Source organism: Vicia villosa, linkage group LG4, assembly GCF_029867415.1.
Source record: "Vicia villosa cultivar HV-30 ecotype Madison, WI linkage group LG4, Vvil1.0, whole genome shotgun sequence".
NCBI classification, from domain to species: Eukaryota; Viridiplantae; Streptophyta; class Magnoliopsida; order Fabales; family Fabaceae; genus Vicia; species Vicia villosa.
In genome coordinates, this window is record NC_081183.1 from 188,164,938 (window position 1) to 188,190,872 (window position 25,935).

Here is a 25,935-nt window from a genome sequence, read left to right on the forward strand (position 1 = left end):
AAGTGGTATCAAGCCCAAGGCCAAATTTCAATGTCTATATATTTCAATCCTTTTCAGCACATTGACGAGTCTCTCTAAATCTGATTTGGCCTCACATATGCCATTGATTTAGATCCAGGAGTAACTTTAGTACAGCTTTCATGAGGCTTCATCAGCCACTCGCATTTCCAAAAGAACTACTATTGTGTAATGCTGAATTCTATCCTGAATAACTCTAAAATGAATAAATGAAAAGACAAGAAAAATACTTGTGATGAATGCTTCCTCCCAGATTTCATGTTCTAACCATGATGGAGCAACTTCACGAAATGGGATTCCTTCATTCTTGCATACCCTGCAAGTTCAATGTGTTTTGCTACTTGCACCCAGTACCTGTTTTGTCTTCTCCAATTCACCGCAAGCTGCATATGCATTAATAAGGGCCATAAAAACTTGTCTTGTAGGGTAGATGACAAATTGCTTCAATTCATCGCATACGAGAAAATTAATAACACAAAGGAAAAACATCAAGACCAACCTTTTGATGTCTCTATATGAAATGTAAACCCAGAAGTACCAGCTTTTCCCAAAGGTTCAGCATAATCAAGAGGATTTGTAACCATCAGGTGACAGTCCAAATATGCCATACAAGGGTTAATCACTATTAACTCAAAAAAGAGAAAAGAAACTATGTACAGAAGAATTTAAATCAGCGAAGAAAGATTGTTACTTTGTGTGCTTCCTCAAACTTTCAATGATTGGAGCACCTATAATTGGGGACAAAGTGCCTGCACAAAATAGATGAAAAAAGAACCAAAATTGAATGGCAAAAGAAGTGAGTAGTATCGAAAGTTCAGAATTCGACTAGGAGAGCCCTTAATAAAGGATGGAAAAAGAAGTATTGAAAGCATAGCATGAGCAAGATGACTCACTTGCATCAGTTCTTCGTAACCATCTTTTCAAAACTTTTGTGGCTCTGAAAAAGACCAGAAACAAGTGAGTAGTTTAGGTACAATTGTATCCAATGAGAACCAATCTGAAAATTTAGAAATACTAACCTCCAATGGAAAAAATGCGCAACTTTTGGATTAACTCAGTAGCCATGTTGATTGTGCCAATTGCCTGCATAATAGAAAGAACAATACCAAAAACCAAGACTTGTCAAACTCCAAACCATATTTAGAATAAAATTGATTTACTAGATAGTTGTAGGTATTGTAAGTTGAGTTGAAACTATGAATGAAGAATTGCATTGGATTTGTCTCCGTCGTGAATGGAACTTTACGTAACTTTACAAAATCTGGATTCCATTCATAAACATTTCCAAGGGGTCTCAAGTACAACACTTTACTCAAAGTGCAGGGGTCATCAACTACATTGATAGTGAAAGCAGCAACACCCCTTTCCTTAGTAAATTCACATGCAATTGAAAACCGAAATTGGTGAATGCAAGTAATTACCAACAATAAATGAATACACAACTAGAAAAATAACAATGGTCTTCCTCAGCATGATAAAACCAACGCATAACCGTGAACTCAAATTCAGTAACAACAAGTATAAATTAGTGACAAAAAAACAAATTTAAGATGAAATCAATAGTCAGATAAACATTCAAAAATACGTTTAAACTAGTTTTAAAAGTTTATAGTACCTGATTTGTGTCGTCGACGGCAAGGCACGTATAATGGCGATGTTTCCGACCCTAAAGGCATGAAAAACATCAAATTGAATTATTTTAACTACGACTCCTATAACATGATATGATAAACAAAGCTCACACAAAAGATTTGATGATTGAGCAATTCAAATGATTGATTTTGATGTTGAAATGATTCAAATCTGATTGTTAAGGTTTGAGCAATTGATACGATTCAAGTGATTTAGGTTGAAGCTGAAACAGTTGAGATTGAAATAAAGATCGACAATTTTGAGGTTTAGGCGATTTGAACGATTTTGAGGTTGAGCGATTGAACGATTTTAGGGTTCGAGCGATTGAACGATTTGGGGAAAAAGCAATGTTGGAGAACTTCCGTGAGAATCGATTTGAGAAAAAAGCACGTTTGAAAAAGCGCTTATGTGAAAGTTCTTCATGTTTTGTCGGCACGAGAAAGAAAGAGAGAGAGATGAGTGGCGTGTTTGGAGAAGGTTCTTCGCGCTTTGTCAAAAGAGGAAGATCTCAGTTTAAAATAATAATAATAATAATAATAATAAAGATAAGTAAAGTTGAATAAATAAAACTAATAAAATAAGAATTAGTGACAGTTTTTGTTGTCTGTAGGTAAAGCATTGAAAATGGCTGTCACCAAAGGGCATTTTTCTTGTAGTGTTAGTTCTCTGCAATATATATTTTTTAGATTACCTTCCTGAAATTTTTTTTTATTCTCCTCCTTAAGCGTACAAATTAAACATTGAATATGGGGTAAATAAAAAAAAATATTATAGGGGTAACTTGTGCACTTAGGGGGCAAAAGACATAAATTTTAAAATTTTAAGGGGGTGGTCCAAAAAAAATTCTTACAGGAGGTAAAGCGAATTTCACCTATATTACGGAGGTATTGTATATTTAACCCTATTTTATATGCTTTGACCAGAATACCCCTGTATAAATAGTTTATGTTTCAAAAATTTATTTTTTTCCTTCATTCCAATTTGAAGTTATAAGACCTTATGAAAGAAAGTTTAGATAATGTGAGAAAATTCTGCAAATCGGAAGTCTTACCCTCAAGTTCCTTGGGCCATAAAATACTACAAAATGTTTTACCCCAAATTTTTTAATGTTGGACAAGTGACTTCAAACATAAGACGGGGTGGGGATTTTAAATTGTGAAGGTTTGAAAAGTCAAACATCTCTCATTTACATGTCTTTGGATGTAAATATTTTGTTCTTAACAACTATAAGGATGATCTTGGGAAATTTAACGTTAAAGTTGATGAAGGCATATTTTAAGATATTCCACTTCTAGCAAAGCTTATAGAATTTTTAATAAAAGAACTCTGATGATACAAGAATCAGTTCATGTTACTTTTGATGAGTCATATCCTTATCTGTAGAGGTAGATGTTGTTGACTGGGCATTTATCCTTGAAAAATCATCCTTAGAAGATAATGATTAGAGTAAAGATAAAGATCAAAGTCAAGAGGAATGCTAACGTATAAATCGAGAGACTCAAGTTAAAGAAGTCAACTTAGAAAATCAAAGTCTATGCAAAGAATGGAAGACTAGTAAAGACCATCCGATTCAAAATGTTATTGGATACATTTCTAAGGGAGTTATAACATAACATTCCCTTAGCAAGGTATATAATCATATGACTTTTGTTTCCAAAATTAAGCCAAATGAAATTAATGAGGTTTTCATTAATTAACATTGATATCTTGTTATGCAAGAAAAGTTAAATCAATTTAAAAGAAATAATGTGTGGAAACTTGTTCTCAAATCTTCACATAATCAAGTGATTGGGGGCTTGTTGGGTCTTTTATAATAAGCTTGGTGAAGATGGAAAAGTGTTGATAAAAGGTATAGATTACATATGTGTTTGTAGCTCGATTAGGGGCCATAATAATGCTCATACTTATTCCTACTTCGTGAGTTTTTAACTCTTCCAAATGGGTATAAAAAGATGTTTTTGAACGATTACATCCACGACGAAGTGTTCGTTGATCAAATTTCAGGTTTCATCAAACCCAACATTTCCAGTAATGTATATTTCTATATTACGCTATTATTTGTTTCCTTATTTATTTGAGTTAGAATTTCTTCGATCGACATTTATTTTTGAGTAGGTGTTTAGCCCAAAGAGTATAATAATTAACTAATTTCCTAGTAAAGACATATATTTTTTAGAATAAGTTGTATGAATCAAATTTAAGTAATTTCAATTATCTAACACGCAAATGAAATGTTTATTTATGACATATATGGTTCTTTAGAGTTGAAATTTCCGACTATGTGTTTAGACTCAAAGAGTACAATAAACGCATAGTTTCCTACTAATGACGTTTGTTTAGTGTAATAAGTTACAAAATTAAAAGTTTGAAAATTTAGATTTTCTATCATAGGGGTTGGATTGTTTCCTTTATGAGGTATGTGATGGTTTAGAGTTGGAATATCTCCACTGAAGAGTAAAATATTGTATTAATTTTTAAGTAAAGACGTATGTTTAGAGGAATATTTAATGGAAATTAAAATTAGGTGATCTATATTATTTATGACAATGTTTTCGAGTAAGTCTATGGTAAAAAAATTACAATCATCGACTAATTTTTTAGTAAAAATTATATGAGTCTGTTTGATAAAAATAGAGGTTGACTGATAAGCGAGCTAATAGTTTATAGTTTACAATTGATGGCTGATGGCTTATAACTTATAGAGGATGATTAAGACTGATAGTTTATAAGTTAATTGAAGTGTTTGGTAAAATTAGCGGTTCAATTAACTTATAAATGTAAAATGACATAAAAAGATATTTAATATATAATTATTTTATTTTAAATTAAAATAAATTATAAATGTTAAAAATGAATTTTAATTAAAATAATAAGGATAAAAAAGAAAGAAAAATAATAAGCTATAAGACATAAGTTAAACCGCTATTTAAAATAGCGTCCGAAAAATAAGTTGTAAATTAGTAAAATAAGCTATAAGCTCATGATGAAAACACCGTTATCAAACGGGTCTAAATTATCATATGAGCTTATAAGACATAAGACATAAACTATAAACTCGAAAACATATCTTACCAAACAGAGCTTATCTAGTCAAATAAGCTTTACTTGGTATAGTGGGGATGGGCGCTCTATGAGTAGATTAGATCGGTTTCTCGTGGCGGATTCCATTATCAACAAGTGGGGTGTGGTTGGTCAACGGATTTGTTCGCGGGATATTTCCGACCATTGTCCTATTTGGCTTGTCAAGGATAACGAAGATTGGGGGCCGAAATCTTTTAAAATCAACAATGAATGGTTCGCTTTCAAGTCGTTCATTCCTTTTGTTGAAAAATCTTGGAAGGAAATAGCTATAGAAGGAAGGAGTGATTTTGTCCTAAAGGAGAAGTTTCGTATTCTCAAAGAGAGACTTAGGTGGTGGAATAGAGAGATTTTTGAGAGGATTGATTTAGAGGTGGAAGAAGAGGTGACGGAGATGAACAAGAGAGACTCTTTGTTAGAAGTGGTTGATGAAGGAGATTTGATTAATATTATCAAAGGTAGGAAAGAGGCTTCAAGTCGGTTTTGGTTGAACTTGAGGATCAAAGAGAATATGCTCATCCAAAAGTCAAGATTAACGTGGCTCAATGAAGGAGATTCTAATAGCGGTTTTTTTCATAAGGCGATGAAAGAAAGGAGAAGGCATAATCACATAGGCCCCATTACCTCTTCTAGGGGTTTGTTAGAATCGGTCAATGAGGTCAAGGAGGAAGTCTTTTCTCACTTCGCTTGTAAATTTGAGGAGACGGATCGGAATAGGCCTTCTTTGGAAGGTATTCCTTTTAGAAGCATTAGCATGGAGGAAAGATCTTTTCTTGAAGCTCCGTTTGAGGAAAGTGAGATCAAGGAGGCGGTATAGGGTTGTGGTGGTTCTAAAAGTCCGGGCCCGGACGGTTTCTCTTTTCTTTTTATAAAGAAATGATGGTACATCATCAAAGAAGATTTCATTAGGTTCTTTAATGGATTTCATTCCGTGGGGTCTTATCAAAGGCGGTGGTGTCTTCTTTTTTGTCTTTGATACCTAAATCTTCTAGTCCGCTTAGCTTGGATGATTATAGACCCATATGTCTTATTGGGTGCATGTACAAAGCTTTATCAAAATTATTGGCGGGAAGGTTGAAAGGTGTGTTGAATTCCATTATTTCTTCTAACCAAAGCGCGTTTGTTCCGGGGAGACATCTTCTCGTCGGTGTTTTGATAGCTACTGAAGTGGTAGACTATGCTCATAAGGAAGGTAGGAGTTGTTTTCTTTTTAAAGTGGACTTCGGGAAGGCCTACGACAAGGTGAATTGGAATTTTCTAAGGTTCTTGTTAAAGGAAATGGGTTTTGGGGAGACGTGGATGAGATGGATGGAACTTTTAGTTTTTCAAAGTAGAATGTCAGTTCTTGTCAACGGTAGTCCGACTAAGGAATTTACGGTGGAGCGTGGTTTGAGACAAGGAGATCCTCTTTCTCCGTTTCTTTTTGTCATTGTGGCGGAAGGGCTCACGGCGTTAGTTAAGAAAGCAATTGCCATAGGAGATTACGAAGGATTTAACATTAATGGAAAATGCGAGGTCGACGTTCTTCAATTCGCGGATGATACTTTATTGATTGGGGAAGGTAATTGGAAGCAAGTGTGGGCCATTAAGACGATTTTGAAGGCTTTCGAATTAGTTTCCGGACTCGGCATAAACTATCACAAAAGTAAATTGATAGGAATTAATGTCACTAACAATCTTTTAGAAGCGGCTTCTTCTCTCTTGGCTTGTAAGGTGGAAGGAAAAGTCTTTTCTTTTCTAGGTATCCGTGTTGGTTCGAATCCTAGGAGGATTTCGACTTGGAATCCGCTTTTGGAGAAACTCAAGAAGCGTTTATTGAGTTGGAAAAATCGTTTTCTCAACTTTGGAGGGAGGATTACTCTCATCAAGTCTATACTTTGTTCTCTATCCATTTTCACCATGTCCTTTTTTAGGATGCCGGTTGTAATACGGTGAACTGACTTTTTATAATCGAAATGTCGCGGTTAAGCATGAGTCGCCACCGACTTTTATTTTATCCAATTAGGAAAGGCAAAAAGAACAGGAAAGACCTTTGAAAGATTTTGAGTTCGGGGGGTAAATTATGCAAAGGGAAGGTGTAAGGCACCCTTTGCATCCATGGTTATCCATGGGCTCTTAATTGCTTAGCTCACTTTGTTTGAAATGTTTGAATTGTTTTGAAAAGATTTTTGAAGAAGAACTTTAGCTTGTAAATAAGCGTAGCCTTTTGAAAAGATTCTTTGAAAAGAAGTAGAAAAAAGTTTTTAGTTTGAATTCGAATAGAGCAAGCAATTAAGAACTACCTACCCTAAGTTGTCTTTCTTGTTCTTTAAGTCTTTCGGGTGAAAGGATCTATCCATACCATGAAAGGGCAGGAAGTCTTTCAATTGGATGTAGAAGGGTCATCGAGTAATCGTTCGCCATAAGACTGTCCCATGCCATAAAGAGGGCAGGTAGTCTAAGGGAAGGATATAATAGTCATTAATCTTTTTAGGCAACATGCGAGGATACCTTAGCAATGGGACAATCATCTTATTCTTCCGAGGCAACATCGAGGGACTAGATGATTTTTATTCTTTAAGGCAACCTTGCTTGAGGTATCCTCGGAATCGAGGGACTTGACTATTTTTACAATTAGAGGCAACAGGCAACAAGGCAACAGAAGAGGTTACCCTAAAGGTGAGTGTGTGCATCAATCAGGTGGTTAATTCAGATATTTATCTTATAGTTAGTTATCTACTTCTGTTAAAGGCTTGCACTCCCTAAGATTACTAACCACGCAGTTTAAAATTACAGGAAATTAAAGGCGGAAAGATAAAAACCCTACGCTATTACAATAAACACATGCGGGAATGGGGGAAATTAAAACATAAAATTAAATGGCAGTCTTCAGCCTTGATTTTCCTCGAACCTTCGACTGACCCTGATCATCTGAGAATTAAATGAAAAAGGACAGTGGAACAGTGAGTGTAGGAGGAATTCATTACCAGACGAAACCAATCATAATTTAAGCCATAAGGCAAAAATTAAAAAGGTAAAATAATTTAAATAATAAAAAAAGGGATCAGAACTTAGCTTTTTGATTGCCACGGCGCGTAGTCGGAAAATCTTGAGGTAGCCCTGAAAATTTGCATAAGAGGGAAGAATTTCAGTGTATGAATGTTCTACAAACCCTAAAAAGGTTTACAAACCCTGAACCTAAAAAGGTTTATTTAAGAAAACTTATTGTGACCCAAAAGGTTTATAAGGCTAAAAAAAAACGTTAGTGGATAACACCTACCTGAGGATTCTAGGGTTTATAAATAAATCGAGGTTAACAAACCATAAAAATAATCGATTAAAAGCACATGCAAAAAATGATAATTTTTATTGTTTAAAAGACAATTATTGATAAATTTGTAAAAAGTCGGATTTTCGATTAAAAATGAATTATAAAATTATTATGTAATTTTATGTTATGAGTCTAAATAAACAAAAAATATGATAATAAATAAATAAATAAATGAAGGATGTAAAAAAGAATTGTACAATAAAAATAAGATAAAATAAATAGAAACAAGGGCTTAGCTGGTGATCAAGTGTGGCTGCTCCTGAGACCCTATGGTAGTCATGCACTTCTAGGGGCGTAGGATCTGATCTCGTGAAGATCCTGTGGTTGAGAACGACGGTCCAGCGTGTGCGCAGCTTAGGATTAGACATGCAATCAGTGAATTATTCGTTTGAAAAAATAAGGTCTCATGCCTGGTTCGAACCCAGGTCTATGATATTAATTTAAGATGACTTCTGCCAGCTGCACTGCGTTTGTTAGTTGTTGGTAATTGAAACAAATACAATAAATATAATACATGAAACTAATTGGAAAAAGTTTGAATAAGTCAGACCCGGGACCCACAAACCTGAGCGCGGTCCACTAGGAAACGGAGAGAGAGTTCTCCAATGGTTGACCAACGAATCACGCGGTGACACGTGAAGTCAGCAAGTCTCAACCCTATCTCATCATCTTCAACCTTCAGACTTCAATATTTGCAACGAATTTACCTCCATACTTGCTGCGATTTGGCTGCGGTTTCTGTAATTCTTGGTAGCAAAATCTAAAAAAACCAAATAACTCATGCAACACGTTAACAAAAACCAAAGAGTACCCATGTCACGTAAATCGATCATCCTGAGTCTGATTTTCACATCCGTTTTGGCTAAAAACGCTCGTATAATGAGGTTCGAAGGAAAGCAAATCGGAACCCTAACAATGGTGGTCCTCCTTGCCGGTGTTAAATCCTCGTCCCACCGGTTCTAAACTGTCTCAAACAATTCCAGAAGCTCATAGAAAGCATTAGATTAAATGGAAATATATCGAAACATGATAAACAAAATTTAAGAATGCATGAATGAAAACATGAACATGGTGCGCACGTTAGTCACGTTAAAGGACTTCAAAAACGATTCAACCTTACTTTATACCACCTTGAGAAGATAATTGGATGATTTCTTGCTCTTGAAAAAGGCTGTAATGAAAGAACTCGAAAGTCACTCTTCTTGATGTTTTTGCGAGTTTTGGAGATTGTTATGTGGCAAGGATTTTCGTTAGGGTCTTTCTCTTGCTTGCAGGTTTTTTGTATATATATGAGGAGTGGATTAGGTTGAAACCTTGGGCTTGGATCCTTATGCAACTTTGGAGAAAGAAATTTTGATAAAAATTATATAATTCTTTTCTATTTTTGCATAGAATCTTGATTCAATTCTTCCCTTCTTGTTTACCACGAATTTTCCTTTAAATGAGGAGTATTTTGATGATTGAATTTGATTGTAAAATCAAAACCTTGATTTAAAATTTAATTATTTCATATTTATGTATTTTATTAATATTTAAATGAATTAAAATTCAAATAAATAAAATAAATACTATAAAAAGAAAATAATTAGTTTATGAGTGAATATGAAGCCCATGGATGTGTTTGGAATCCATGTCTTAGGCCCATTGGTTTAAAAAACTCAAAGTTCTTCATGTGCATTTCTCAAAAATCGCCCCACTTGCGCAAGCCATAACTCATTCAATATTTGTCACATGAAGATGTTCTAGGACTTTTTGGAAAGCTCAAAGAGTCCTCTGAAGGCTTCTTTGGGTTTCATCTCAATTGAGTCTACCATGTCCGAGTTATGGTCTTTGAGAAAAAATGACTTTTTGCGATCCTTTAGAAGGACCTGTAATGTTTTGGCTCATATCTCCCAAATGGTGCATTTCTGGCCTTGGCATGTGAGACACAAAGTTGTAGAGAATTCAATTTCCTTCCAAATGAGCTTTGGATGGAAAATTTCTGATGTTCCATGTGAAATTTATGGCTGGTCAAAGTTTAGTTGACTTTCTCCTATGAAAACCCTAATTTAGAAACTTTAGGTTTTGTTGATTTTGGAGCTTTTCTTGATGAATCATGATCAGTCCTTGATCAAATGATGAATTATACTTCATAATGAGGATGTTGACAAAAAAATCAAAAGTTTTGACTGTGGTTTGATCATGGTTTGACTTTTAGGTCGACTATTGATCGTTTGAGCAGTTGACTGAACATTCTTAGGAATCAAAGCTTGAAACTTGTCATGAGGATATTATAAGATATGTGAGAGACCCCGAGATCCACTTGAGGTGTCAGAACCTGATTTTTCTTTGAAAAGACCAAAACCCTAGTTTGAGGGTTGTTGTTTAGGAGAGTGTACAGTTAGTCAAATCTTGAGCTTCTGATGTTCGAATGAGCTTGAGTATAAAAATACGGTGGGCAAATTTTGGGGTATGACACCGGTGAATATTTTTAAAGAGATTTCCAAACTCCAAAGTAGTTTTTTGTGGGGAGGGTCGGAGGAGGGAAGAAAGATCCATTGAGTGGGGTGGAGTGATATTTGCTTACCAATTGAAAAGGGAGGATTAGGTGTTAAAAAGATTGATGATTTTAATTTTGCTCTCCTCGACAAATGGAGATGAAGGATCCTTCAAGGATCGGACTCTATTTGGTACAATCTCTTGTGTGCTAGGTATGGTGACATTTGTTTGCAAATTACCATTGGTGGAGACTTTGTTCCGAATAGCTCTTCTCAATCTATATGGTGGAAAGATATTTTATCTTTAGGGAAGTAATGGATTTAATACCTCCTTTTGGCATTCTAAATGGCTTCTTGATTCATCTTTAAAAGACGCTTTTCCCTCGCTCTATGAGGTGTCTCTTCTAAAGAATGTTTCGGTTGCTTGTATGGGAGGGTGGAGAGATGGTTTATGGCATTAGGGGAATTTTGGAATCACCGATTCAGTGGCTGGAAGCTCTGCTCCGCTTGATGTTTCGTCGCTGTTTGCTATCCCGCCGACGCTGCCGGATGCTGCTGCTAATTCCTTGCTATCCGGGGCTGTTTCGGCTACTATTTTGCAGCAGCTGAAAGTGCATACTGCTGCTGCCAGTTGCAGCCAGTCGGGGCAAGATTCTGTCGTTTGGGAGTTAGGTAATGATGCAGGATTTTCTGTTAAATCATGTTATAATTTCTATGCTGGTTTTTGGCATCCTTTTGGTCCGAACAATTTGCACGATGAAGCTTTAAAGCTTGTGTGGAGGATGCAAGTTCCGTTCAAGACTAAAGCGTTCGGTTGGAGACTTTTAATCAACAAGTTACCAACAAAGGACCTTTTGAAGATTAGAGGTATGATTTTTTTGGATGATTCGGTTAAGTGTGCTTTTTGCAATTCCGCTCACGAAACTTTGGAACATCTTTTTTTCAAGTGTTATGTTGTTAAGTTAATTTGGAGGGATATAGCGGAGTGGATTGGTATGTCGGATGTAACGGAGGAAGACCCAATGGGGAGTTTCATGCTTTGGTACAATTTTTGTAAAAACATGAAAATGAAGGAGGGGAGACTTAGTTGTATTTGGTTGGCTATAACGTGGAGCATTTGGATTGTTAGAAACAGTATTATTTTTCGGAAAGATTCTTGGAGCGTTCTTAATACGATTTGGTTTATTAAGGCGTTGGTGTGGAGATGGTCTTTCATGGGGGAGATTACTCATCCCAATTGCAATTTCTACGATTTTTGTAAGGAACCGTTGTTTTTTCTATCGTAGGTTCAATTGGTCTGTAATTTCTTTTGTCGAATTTTATCTCGTACTCTTGTATAACAGGTTTTGAGAACCCTTAGTTCTCTTTTTTATTATATCTTGCTTACACAAAAAAATCTAGTCAAATAAGTTACGAAAATTAAAATTGCACAATTTAGACTATCTATCTATATAACTCTTTTTTCAATATATTTTATATAATTTATTATATTCTTAATTGTATAGTTATGAATTTTATTTTGTTATTTATTTTTTCAAATATTTTTTTTCTAAAAATTTGGTTTCTCCGAATATTTTTCCTTTTTTTTTTTATAGATTTTTTCATTTTATTATTATTTTTGTACTCATTCAATATTTTATCTATTCATCCTATGTAAATGTTTCATTCATTTTTTATATAAATTTATTATTATTATTATTATTATTATTATTATTATTATTGTCGTCGTCTATAGAATAGTTGAGATTTGATATCATTTTTTAATCAATAAAAACTTTGATTAATTTTAAAAAATATAATATCATATTTTACTTCATTATCGGAACTATTCTCCTTATTTTATATTCACACATTTTTTATTTTTTATATATTTTTTATCAGAAAATAGATAATGTGAAAATATTTTATTGATGTGTTACATATATTTTTATCTTACATTTTATAAAAAAAATTATAATTATTTATCGCATTTCAATAAATGATATGTCATTTTAAAATAAATGCATAATAAATATTAGTGAAAAATGTGAGAAGAGTCACAATTGTTTGAATTTAAAATTGTGAGACTAGCTTCATTAATCAACTAAAATAAAAGTATTAAAATTATAATTAAATATTATTTATTACTCTTTTGACTTTATATTTATTAAATTTCCTTTGTTTATATTATTTATTTGAGAAATTGGGTTTTATGCAAAGTATTTACCTTTTTTTTTTGAACATTTTTTATTTAATCATAATTTTTATATTCATTCATTATTTTATTTTACTTTTTGCTTTTTTCCCTCATCATTTATCTATATAAATATTTTTATTCATTATGTATCATTATTTTAATTTTGTTTTTATTCATTAACTTAATTATTTAATATATCAGTTTTTCTTGACTCATCTTTTTTTATACTTTTTCTTACTTTTGCATAAAAGTAACGCACACACATTTGAACAATTTTTAAGAGATTCACATTATATATATACCCAGCTAACTAGTGAAATATCACCATTAGAAGTTGAAATTTTTTTCCTCAAAATCATAGATATGAAAAACCTCTTGATTATCTTGCTTATTTTCTCATTTGCTTTTGGTATGAGTTATGATTTATTTATTTGTTGGTGATATTTCACAAATTTCTTGTTTATTAAATTAACTATAGTATGAATTTGATTTGTGCAGGAAATCATGTGCCAATGCTTGAGGCAAAAATAATAAAAAGGTGTGAGTTTGATGAACCTGACTATTGTGATTGGAGGGGTTTCTTTTGCCAAGAATTTTGCATGATTAATTGTCCATCATTTACGGCAAAAGGAATCTGTACCAAAGACAAAGTTTGTCATTGTCATTGTTGTCGTTAAAATGTTATTATAACTATGGAATATTCACTAGGTGAATTGTTAGCTAATAAATCAATTAATAAAATACTTCTATTGCTCTAGACAAAAAGAAATGCTTCCATTGCATATTTACCTTTTCCCAAATGTTTAATGGTTACTATTTTTTTTTTTCTATGTTGAGTATTCTTGGAGATTGTGAGTCAATCATGATTTGCAATACTCATGAACCAAAATTAATCGTAAACAAAAAGCCCAAAAACATGGAGATGAGAAGAAGCCACTCATATTGTGTTTCTTCCAACAAAACCCTAAGTGAGGGTTTCAAACAAAAGACCCAGAATCGGCCAAACCAACCATCTTCGGATCAGAGTCGGTCTTTGAATTTGGGTGTCTTGTGCAAATTAAAAAAGTTGTGTTTTTATAATTTTTTTTAACAATAAATACGCAAATTAAAAAAGTGGTGTTCTTATAATTTCTTTTAACAATAAATACATAAGGATAAAAGAAATAATTGAATAAAAAACACATTTTCATTAGACATTGTACAAAAAAAAATATAAGTATGGATCTTTGAATCAATGTTTATACTACATTAAAACATAAACCACTATAAAGAGATTTATTCTTTCTTCTTCTTGATTCATTTTTTTTTCTATAAAAAAATTGATCATTAATTGTTGCAAAATCATTAATAATTTGGTCATAATCAAGGTGCTTCAAAAAATTATTTTCAATTGAAATCAACGCAAGACTATTTAATATATCTTGTGACATGATAGATCTCAAATAATATTTTAATAATTTTGATTTAGAAAAACTTCTTCAAGCTATGCGTGCATTAGAAAAACAATTAAAAGTCATTAAAGAACTCAATATCATATAGTTTGATTTTAACTTGTCTAATAACTTTCAATTCTTCAAACAAAATTTCACCATCAAGATCAACAACTTAATTCAAATTTGACACGGTCAAATAACATTATCAATAATATAAAATATTCTCTACATCATTATTTTAATTTTAATGGCTCAATTAAATTATTTAGTTGTTAAAATTATGGATATATTAATTGATTTTATTTTAGGAGAATGAATTGATTTTATTCTATTTTTTCTATATTTTATTTATGGGAAATTACATTCTTTTATTAATTTTGACTTTTTAGTGCCCCTATAATTTTGTCAGTAAGTATTTTTTTTTAAATTCGAACAATTTTTTTTATAATAGAAAATTTTCTTTTAATATATATATATATATATATATATATATATATATATATATATATATATATATATATATATATATATATATATATATATATATATATATATATATATATATATATATATATATATATATATATATATAGGGCCGGTCCTTTGAATTTGGGTGCCCTGGGCGAATCAAAAAAGTGGTGCCCCAAATTTTTTTAATAATAAATACATAAGAATAAAAGAAATAATTAGATAAAATCTTCTATCAGCAGACTCAAGAGAGCCAATTGTTTGATCTACAATATATAAGAAATAGTGATTCTGGAAAGACTCTTCAGCAGACTTAAGATTCAGTTGTGTGGGTTGAGATGAATTTTCATCATAGTGTTGTTTTCTACTAATTTTACGTTTTTGAATAAAAACACTTTCAATCTCCGTTTCATTCCCAATCTTTTCAGCACTAGCCTTAGCATTTACAAATTCAAATTCTCTATATTTTTTCAAATACTTGATCAAACTTTTTACTAGTTTTATAGCCACATCTTTTTTTTACAAGCTTTTGCTAATTTCATTAACAGCCGTTAACAATTCAAACTAAATAATCATAGCTACTAAATATTCAAAGTTTTCAATTTCATGAGTTGCTAAAGATTCGAATTCACTCTTAATTTTGGGATCGTTATCTTGTTCAGCTAGTTGAAGTAGTGCTTCTCTTACATATGAAGTTTGAGATTTAATTGCATATACACTATTCACATGACTTTCCCAACGTGTTTGTGACAATGGTTTAATAGTTAAACCTTTCACATTGTCTCTGAGAATTTTCCAACGTTTTGTCGAATGAGAAAATACAGTATAAATACGTTGTAACACTAAAAAAAATAGTATAAATACAGTATAAATATGTTAGCAGTTTGAATTAATACGTTAGCATATATTACTTATCTCACTTAATTTCCCTAAAAAATATTTAATAAAAGTTTTTCAAAATTTATTAATACAGCTTGAATCCAAAATTGGCATGGTTAGAAGATTTTTAACCTATCAAATAACATTATCAATATTATAAAAAATTATCTATATCATTATTTTAATTTCAGTGTCTCAACTAAACTCTTTAGTCGCTAAAATTATAGATATATAATATTAATTGATTTTATTTTAAGAGAATTAATTAATTTTATTCTATTCTATATTTTATTTACGGGAAATTACATTCTTTTATTACTTTTGACTTTGTAGTGTCCCTATAATTTTAATAGTCAGTATTTTTCAAAAATAAAATTCTAACAAGTATTTTTATATTAAAAAAATTTCTTTTAATATATATAGGGGTAAAAAAAAATTTTTTGGTGCCCCTAAAATTATGGGGCCCTGGGCTCCCGCCCCGCGAGCCCGTGCTCAGGGCCACCCCTGTATATATATATATATATATATATATATATATATATATATATATATATATATATATATATATATATATATATATATATATATATATATATATATATATATATATATATATATATATATATATATATATATATATATATATATATATATATATATATAGGGAGCGTATCCGGTGAGAACTAATATTTATGTGAGAAACGAGAACTATTAATATCAATCGTTAGATTTCATTAACGTTTAAGATTTAAAATTTTTAATATGAAGATCACCTCACTGAATTTTATCTGTTATGCTCAATATTTAAACTTTCCATACAAAGAGATTCTTACTGAAAATAATTCTACTTAATGAATTAATCATTATTAAAATAATTTTTATAAATATACTTAATTTTAGGAAATAAATATAAAATATAGTTCAAATATATTTAGTATTTTTATTTGAAATTAAAATTATCTAAAACTATAAATATTTTTCAAGACTAAAAACATAATCCAAAAATAATTTTTTAATAAATAAAATAAATTCTAAAATAATCATAAACATAAATTGTATACTCATCTTACTAGTATTAAAATTATTTTTAAATAAATATGTCATAAATTTCTTTAAAAATCTTAACTTTTAAAAATTAATTAAATTAAAAAAACTATTTTAAAGCTGAATCTAGCATATTATAAAATTATATTTTTATAATTTATTTTGATAAGTTAATTGTTGTAGACTTACTTTGAAAATGAAACAAACCTCCCAATGTTTTAATACCAATTTAATCATCGTATAAAATTTACTAAATATTATGAAGTAAGAAATTAAAAAAAATTATAATTTAAGGAATGAGATATGTCATTAGTGTAAGATTTTTTTTTAGTAAATTTTATTACGATAATTAAATTGTTATTAAATATTGGAAGACTTGTTTGGTTTTAAAGTATATTTACAAAAATTAATTTATCAAAATAAATTATTAAAGTAAAATTCTATAATATGCAATATATAATTTTAACTAATTTTAAAGAGTTAATATTTTTAAATAAATTTATGACATAGTTTTGTTTAAAAATAATTTAAATACTACTAAGATGAGTAAACAATTTATGTTTTTGATTATTTTAAAACTAATTTTATTTTTCAGAATTTTTCTTTTGGAATAATTTCAGGAATGAGCTAAGTGAATGTTGTAAAAGAAATTTTAATAAATTTTGCTATGATGATTAAATTGTTATTAAAACATTCAGAGGCTTGTTCGGTTTTCAAAATAAGTCTACAACAATTAATTTAGCAATATAAATTATAAAAATATAGTTTTATAATACGCAAGATATAACCTTAAAATAAATTTTTTATTTAACTAGATTTTAAGAGTTAAGATTTTTAAAGAAATTTATAACATATTTATTTAAAAATAATTTTAATACTAGTAAGATGAGTATACAATTTATGTTTATGATTATTTTTAAATTAATTTTATTTTTCAAAAATCATTTTGGGATTATGTTTTTAGTCTTGAAAATTATCTATAGTTTTAGATAATTTTAATTTCAAATAAAAATACTAAATATATTTGAACTATATTTTATATTTATATTCTAAAATTAAATATATTTTTAAAAAATCATTTTAATAATGATTAATTCATCAAGTAGAATTATTTTAAGTAAAAAATCTCTTCATATGAAAAGTTTAAATATTGAGCATAACAGATAAAATTCAATGAGGTGATCTTCATATTAAAAATTTTAAATCTTAAACGTTAATGAAATCCAACGATTTATATTAATAGTTCTCGTTTCTCACATAAATATTAGTTCTCACCGGATACGCTCCCTATATATATATATATATATATATATATATATATATATATATATATATATATATATATATATATATATATATATATATATATATATATGGGTAAAAACATTTGGTGTCCCTAAATTTGTGGAACCTTGGGCTCCCGTCCTACGAGCCCATGCTCAGGACCACCCCTGCTTTGGAATCCAAACACCAAAAAAACATAACATAATTTATATGAAAGAACAAAAAATACCATGTTGTCGAAACCTAGACCAACCCTTACCAAGAATTACTCAACCTCGTCTGCGAAGGAGCCACATTGATAGATACGGGTTAAAGACCATGTTGTTTGAACCTAGATTAACCTTTACCAAGACCATGTTCTTTTTTATAAATTTGAGTTGGGAAGTACTAGAATGGACACCAAAGCTCTCTCTCAAAAGAAATTAACATTGTTGCGAACTCGACACTATATAATCTATTTTTCTAATAAATGATAAGATAAATTTAAATTGTTAGGGAATGATATTTAATAAACACTAATTTTACAATATTAAAACTAAAATAAAATACATATTATACTTGCAATAAACCAGACTCAGTTAGCTTGTTGGTTGGATCAGGGTTACAAGTGATAAATAGTGGGCCTGCCATTTCTCCTTTTCTAATGGCCCAGCCAAAAAGGAAATACACTCGAGGATCATTTGTAGAGCATCCTTATTCTTTAAAAATTTCTTTATCCACCTCCTTATGGGGGTCACCCCCAGCGAAAACCCTAACTTACCCCTGCTTTGGAGATGCATCTCTGAAGTAATTTTTTTTTATAGATTTTTTCAGACTTTGGAAATGCATCTCCGAAAACACCAAAAAATTGGTGTTTTCAGAGATGCATTTCCGAAATGCATGAAAATTCAAAAAATACGTTGTTTTTTACAGTCAGGTATTATTTCGGAAGTTCATTTCCGAAAAAAAGTGTTCATATACCATTTTCCCTCCTTCACTATTTCATCATTTCTCCAAAACAAACCCAAACTCTCTCCAAAACTTCCATCAAAATCAAACTATTTTTCGTCTCAAAATCAAGTTTCAAACCGTTGATCACGTTAAAGAGAGCATGGAAAGCTACAATTTGAGGTAAACATCTCTCATTTCATTCCCTATTTCACTACATTGATTGATGAAATCTGTTATGGAAACTGCGATGGTTCGGAAGTGCATTTCTGAATTAAGTTACCTAACAAATTTCGGAAATGTACTTCCGAAATCATCCCTGGCAGTAAAAAAAACAGTTTTGGTCAATTTTGCTAATTTTTGCATATGTTAGGTATGGTGCATCCGGACAACATTATCGACGATGAAGTAGTAGTTCCGGAAGATGTCAATGTTAATAACGATCCGGTTAGCGACGTTAAATCCATGATCGATCGATAGATGTACGACGGCATTTTACAACTGATCGGAGCTTCGCTTGTCGTGAACAATCGCTTGATTGGGTTCGTAGTGAAGCTAGTAAACTTGGATTTGGCATTGTTACTTTAAGGTCCGACAATGGAAATAGTAGACGGAAAGCTTTTGTCGTTTTGAATTGCGAGATGGGTGGGAGTTATGCACCAACAAACCGGGTGTTAAAACACGAAGACACGGGATCGAGAAAGTGTGGGTGTCCGTTTAAGTTGCGCGTGACTCGGAGGGTTGATGATTTGTGGCGTTTAAACGTCATTTGTGGAATTCATAATCATGCCTTGGATGCCAAGTTACACGGGCATCCAATGGCGTGTCGTTTGTCCCGCGAAGAGAAGAATGTTATTTCGGATTTATCGATAGTCAAAGTGGCTTCGAGAAACATACTTGTCGATTTGAAGCGAAAAAACCGGATAGTGTTTCAAATATCAAGCAAGTTTACAATGAACGACACAATCTTAAAGTCTTGAAAATGGGCCCTCGGTCGGAAATGCAACAACTTTTGAAACTATTAAGCGATAACCAATACGTGTCAAGCATCCGAACGTCCGAGGACAAAGTTAGGGTGCGTGACATTTTTTGGACTCATCCCGAAAGTATCAAATTGTTCAACACATTTCCAACCGTTCTTGTGATGGATTCGACGTACAAGACCAACAAGTATAGGCTTCCTCTTCTAGAGATTGTCGGTGTGACCTCGACGGACAAGACATATTCGGTTGGATTTGCTTTTTTGGAATGTGAAAAAGAAGATAACTTTACAAGGGCTTTGGGAATATGCAAGTCTTTGTTGGTTGATCAAAAGGTTATGCCAAATGTCATTTTTACCGACCGGGACAATGCTTTGATGAATGCGGTCGATACCGTCTTCCCGATATCGACCGCATTACTTTGCTGGTATCACATAACGTGCAACGTGAGAAGTAAGCTCAAACCCGCGGTTGGCACAAAAGATAGGCCGGATAAAAACGGTAAAGTTATCAAAGTCGGTGTTGTGGTGGATAGGATTATGGCCGCATGGAGGGAGATTTTAGATGCACACTTCGAAGAGTTGTATACCGAGAAATTGGTACACTTTAGGTCTTTGTGCGTTTCCATTAAGACTTTTTGTCATTATGTCGAATCCACTATCCTTGACAAAGTAAAGGAAAAAGTTGTTTGTGCTTGGACGGATCGAGTAAGACATCTTGGTTGCACTACGACTAACCGAGTTGAATTCGCACATGCGGTGTTGAATAGATGGTTGGGTGATAGCAAGGGAGATTTGTGTTGGGGATGGGACACCGTGAACCAAATGCTCGAAAATCAATACAATGAAATTCAAACATCTTTCGGTCGGAGCAAGACGGTTATGGAACACCGGTTTAAGGGCCAAAATCTATTCTCGCAATTGATTTACAACATATCCCGTTTGGGCTTGAATTTTATGTTTCATGAAGCGAAGCGGGCAGAGACAATGGGTCCGGATAGTTCTAAATGCGGGTGCACAATTAGAAAGACATACGGCCTTCCATGTGCTTGTATGCTTTCTAAAAAAATGAAGTTGAATTCACCGATACGCATGGATGAGGTAATCGACCATTGGAAGAAGCTCCGTTTTGATGATTTTGACCCGCCGAAAGAAAATGATTTTGACCCGCTGGATCCTTTTGTTTCAAGAATGGCGGAGTTTGAAGAAATGATGAGCCAAGAGCGTGAGGAAAATAGAGAGCGATCGAAGAACATACCGATTTTAGATTTAAGCGCCACTGATTGGTTCGGCGAATTTTAGTTTTTACCGGGCCGTTTTTTGTTTATAATAACCGGTGCGTGTCCTTTTTGTATGTATTGTCGTTTACCATGTAAAATCGGACTGATTCAATACATATATAATATAAGTATGTTTTATGTTGTCATTGCCATTTTTATGCCTATTTTGTATGCATTTGGTATTGTTAACCCAAAACAGAATGCAAGTCTTAAAATTTGAAATTCACCTCTGTTTCTGCATAATTCGGAAGTTCATTTTCGAATTATACATGTTTTTAGACCAATTTCGGAAGTTCATTTCCGAAACTTCCACTGAATGCAGGATAAGGTTTGTTGGGCCATTATTACTCCAATAAGTCTATAAATACAACACACTCTTCTTCATCATCTTCACACCACAAAACACAAATGACACAAACCTAACCCCCACCTAGCACTCATCTACTTCACCAGTGGCTACCCGATGCCGTTCCAATTCCGCTTCCCGCGCGACACGCCGTTTGCGGACTTGATAACGTCGCTCAACACGCTATTGCAATATACAGAAAATCGGAAGGTTGTCAAGCTTGAGTACCGCTCACCATCGCTTAACGACGACGGAGACGTTGAGTTCAAACCATTCGAGGTCAAGAACGACGAAGATTTAGCGGTTTTGTGGACAACTTTCGACCGGTTTTCTTCGAAGGATCTGATCGTGTTGGATGCGAAACTTCAAAGATCGGGGGCCGACGTTATCAAAATGTTGACTCATCCTCACCTACCCGTGTTTAACAATATGTAACTTTAATCTTATGTAATGTGATCGATGTAATCTTCATCCGTTAAATAAATCGAATCGTTGTTGTTTGTTATTTTTCTTCTGTAATCAGACCTTATTTCGGAAGTGCATTTTCGAATTCTTCAAAGGGGGGGTGAATTCGGAGATGCACTTCCGAATTCACCTATTTTCTGGAAAAAAAACTATTTCGGATTTACATTTCCGAAATCAATGTTTTTCATCAAAAAAACACGTTTTCGGAAGTACATTTCCGAAACCACATTTTTCTCATAAAATAAGTGACTTCGGAAATGCATTTCCGAAACAGGGAGTATTTTAGAGATTTCACCAGGGGTGGCCAAGAAAATAGGAAGGTGGGTAAAGAAAGTTCCTAATCTTTTTAGATGATAGATTACAATGAATCCATTTAAAAGCTTTCTACACATACACATGTAACAAACATTAGATTATAAAATTATTCTCTTATATTGTATTATTATCAAAATCAAATTAAAAAGTGTTGTTTTCAAATTGTTATTTCAACAATCAAGTGTGGTTAAAGTGGTTCTTGGTGGTGATATGGATGATAATTAGTGATAATCCAAGTGATAGTCATCGGTGCGAGTAACTGGGTGCAATGACCAATGGTGGACTATGATGATCAAAACCAAAAGACCACATTCTTGTTCAAGAGTGTACATTAGAATCAAAACCAAAAGACCACATTCTTGAACAAGGAAAGATCCTAACCTCACAAGCCTCGGATAATTTAAATCAGTTAAAGCCCCTCAAAGAACCGGATATGGTTTAAATCAGTTTAAAGCCCCTCAAAGAACCGGATATGGTCTTCGAATGTTTCACCGTGTCTGATTTTGCTCAATGATCCATCATCTTCAACCTGAAATATTTTACAAAAGATATCATTTTTCAAGACAAATCATAGATGGAGTTGAAAGTGTTTTTTCATGCAAAGGTGTAATTCTTATCATACAACTGCAAACAAATAATATAGCAATCAATATTACAATTTCCAGGTATTAAGTGTAACAAGCTTTTTTTTTGTTTCTTTTACTCAAAACCTGAGAAAAGCTATTAAAAGGATCTCTTCTATAATCGTTTACCTAACAATTCATTAGTTTTCATTAACAATTATTGAAATGTGTTTCTTTGTCCCAAAACCAATTTCTTGTACTATTCAAAAGCATGGCTAACTACATTAGCAAATGAAGAAAGATTGGTCCTTACCCAATACTCCGGAGGACGCATCTTTAGATTGTAAGTAGATGCCATACTCATGCAATAAGCACCAGCATCATGAACAACCAGACCAGTACCCTGCAAGAAACTCAGATTAGATAGTCAAACTTCAAACAAGTTGAGATTATTGTCATCATCATCATAGTAATGTAAATAAAATATTTATGCAACTATTTAATACATATCAATACATTATAGTACCTTGGCAGGAGTTGGAAGTTCTCTTCCTTTTCCTAAGAAATCGGCAGACTCACAAACAGGGCCGACCACGTCAAAAGTAGCTATCTCGGCATTTGCTGGGGCAGGGGAAACCAGTTCTATATGCTGCATTAAAAACAATATGACATTAAACATTCATTAATATCAATGATTTATAAGATAAGCTAAAAGAGAATAACAGGTACTTAAACAAATACCTGATAAGCGTCATAAAGACTTGGGCGGATAAGTTCAGCCATACTTCCGTCAATCACAATAAAGTTTTTAGAGCCATTGGTTTTGACACCTGTCACCCGGTTAACCAAGCAACAGGTATTTGCTATAAGTGATCTCCCCGGTTCAATGATGAGCTTAAGACCACGGGAAAGAACAAGCTCCCGCACCTACTCCAACCGAAAAAAATTAATAAATTCAATTAGGAGGGTTAGTGTGAATACGATTAAATAAGAACAGGGAGTATAAGATACATAAAAACTTATGTCCTGTTCAACGCAGACAACTACAGGATCACATTTGGCAACAGACATCTAATAATTTGTGTATGGCATGATTTTATCCTTTGCATAATTGTGTCTCTCATTAATGGAAAAAAATTAATAATTTGTATACGACATGATTTTATTCCTTATTCTAGAAAAGAATTATGACCTAAATCACATATTATATGAAAAGATGAAGTGAGTTATATGCATAGAGTCCTCACAGTATCGATTAAATCTCTGGGCTTAGGAAGGACAGCACCGGCATGATAATAATCTATCCCAAGTCCACCACCAATATTTAAATAATCAACTTCAAAACCCTGAGCTCGGATTTCGTCAATGTAGTTGACCATAATAGCGGCTGCATCCCTGAAAATATCTACCTGGAAAGGAGGGAAAATAGCAAGCAACAACCACTTCAACATTCATATTTAGATAAAGATAAAGAATCAACGACAGCAGTTCAAAATGACCTAACAAAGCATAAATAAAAGAAGAAAAGTATGTTCTGAAGCAATAAAGAAAAAATAATGAATAATAATAAGAGAAGAAAACATAGATTGCAGAAAAGTGTATCCAAGAGTACTAAAGCACAAAATGAGGCAGACAAACAAAGATTTTTTTTGTATAACCTTGGTAATGGTTGATCCAAGGTGACAGTGGGCCCCTACAAGCTTTACTTCAGAAGGGTGCTCCTTGACAGCATCTAAAAACCACTGCAGCTTCTCATTTCTAATGCCAAATTTAGAGTTCTTATTCCCAGTGGCAACATAAGGATGGACCTAAAAACAACAGCATTGGCTATAAAACTACTGTATTTCTTTAAAACCTAACATTTAATTTGTCCTTTGTAAGCATCCCTGTGTCTGTTTAAACAGTAATTGCTAATTATTACCAATTTACCAACAAATGATAAGAAAATAACATCTTGTCTCCAATTTACCACAAGTGTGTGAATCAAACTCTACAACCCGGTAAATAAACTAATAATTAATATACCTGTGGATCAACATCCGGATTAATCCGAAGTAAAACATTCACCCTCTTTCCAGCAATTCTTGCAGCTGCCACAATGTTTTCCAAGTCAAACTCACTGTCAATGTTGACAAACACGCCTGCTTCAGCAGCCAAGACCAAATCCTCCAAGATTTTCCCATTTCCATTAAAGATACACCTATCCATTAATGTAGTAACCAAAAATTACACACAAAACCTCATAAACTTTCAACAACAGAAAAGTACAACCGAACCGAACATCAAAACCGAATCCATTCAATATCATGTATATGAAAAGCTTAAACCTTGTGGGATCAAATCCAGCACGAAGAGCGAGTTTAAGCTCATTTCCACTAACAAGCACAGCACCACAACCCAAGTTGTTCAAATGCTCCAAAATCTTGTAATTGTTATTGGCCTTAATAGCATAACCAATAATAGACGTTAACCCTTCCAATGCAGTCTTATAAGCTTCAACATTTCTAGTAATTTGGGGTTTAGAATACAAATAAAAAGGTCTTTTTTCAACAGATTCCATAATCTGGTCCACCTTAAGACCCTCACAATACAGATACCCATCTTCGGACTTGCTGAAACAATGGTGAAAATGAGTGTCTTGTAATGGGGTTTTGGTTGTGTTTTGAGATAGAACTGCTCTGAGAAGGGTGGGTTTGGATTTGAGAGGGAAGAGAAGGTTTTGAGGTAGAGGGGTTTTGGTGAAAGAGTGGTTTTGGGTTTTGGGAAGGGAACAAGTGTGAGAGAGGAGGTGTGTACCTGCCATGGTGATGATGGTAGAGAAGTGAAAACCCTAGAATTGGAAGAAACGAATGAGAGAACCGAATTGGATTAGCGAGGGATTGGAGTAATGCTTTAGCGTCGGCTTGGAGTACGAGGTTGATGACTATGGAGTAAGATTCAAGAGTGTGTTCATAACGGTGCGTTTTGGAGAACCAGTGGAACAAAGCTAATGCGTTTTTCTGTACCAAAAAGAAAAACACAGACAATATATACAAATAAAACACACAGACAAGTAAAAATAGGCTTAACACACTTAAAACTGGATCCCCAGTGAAGTCGCTATTTTTCTGTAGCGGGGAAAATCTGAGATCGAAGCCATAGGATTGACTCGACTCAATATTTCAGTGAAAGTCACCACCGCGCTTTATTGTTTCCTAAGGAAAAGGGAAAAGAACGAAAAAACCCAAAGTTTGTTTTTTAAAAACAAAAAGAAGAGATCTT

The 25,935-nt window shown here is 32.7% G+C and overlaps 1 protein-coding gene and 1 long non-coding RNA gene across 2 annotated transcripts; one reads left to right on the forward strand and one right to left on the reverse strand.

The window, feature by feature from the left end:
• Nucleotides 1-12,962: 12,962 nt before the first annotated feature.
• Nucleotides 12,963-13,438, forward strand: LOC131600571 (uncharacterized). The gene is made up of 2 exons (XR_009283202.1): nt 12,963-13,100; nt 13,190-13,438. It is a non-coding gene; the product is annotated as an uncharacterized LOC131600571 (long non-coding RNA).
• An 8,749-nt stretch (nt 13,439-22,187) lies between these two features.
• Nucleotides 22,188-25,687, reverse strand: LOC131596432 (diaminopimelate decarboxylase 1, chloroplastic-like). Its single transcript, XM_058869079.1, has 9 exons — nt 25,002-25,687; nt 24,700-24,874; nt 24,333-24,482; nt 23,922-24,083; nt 23,416-23,601; nt 23,201-23,323; nt 22,988-23,077; nt 22,549-22,640; nt 22,188-22,510 (listed from the first exon to the last, which is right to left on the reverse strand). The coding sequence occupies exons 1-8, from the start codon at nt 25,475-25,477 to the stop codon at nt 22,560-22,562; spliced, it is 1,443 nt and encodes a 480-aa protein (XP_058725062.1). The 5' UTR covers nt 25,478-25,687; the 3' UTR covers nt 22,188-22,510; nt 22,549-22,559.
• Nucleotides 25,688-25,935: the final 248 nt, after the last annotated feature.

Excerpts from the sequence above, each read along its gene's own strand:
- LOC131596432 (XM_058869079.1), bottom strand. The coding sequence starts at position 25,477 with ATGGCAGGTACACACCTCCTCTCTCACACTTGTTCCCTTCCCAAAACC. Across the intron at positions 24,483-24,699 it reads ATCCGGATGTTGATCCACAG|GTCCATCCTTATGTTGCCAC; the intron begins GTATATTAATTA and ends TGTTGTTTTTAG. Across the intron at positions 23,602-23,921 it reads CCAGAGATTTAATCGATACT|GTGCGGGAGCTTGTTCTTTC; the intron begins GTGAGGACTCTA and ends CGGTTGGAGTAG.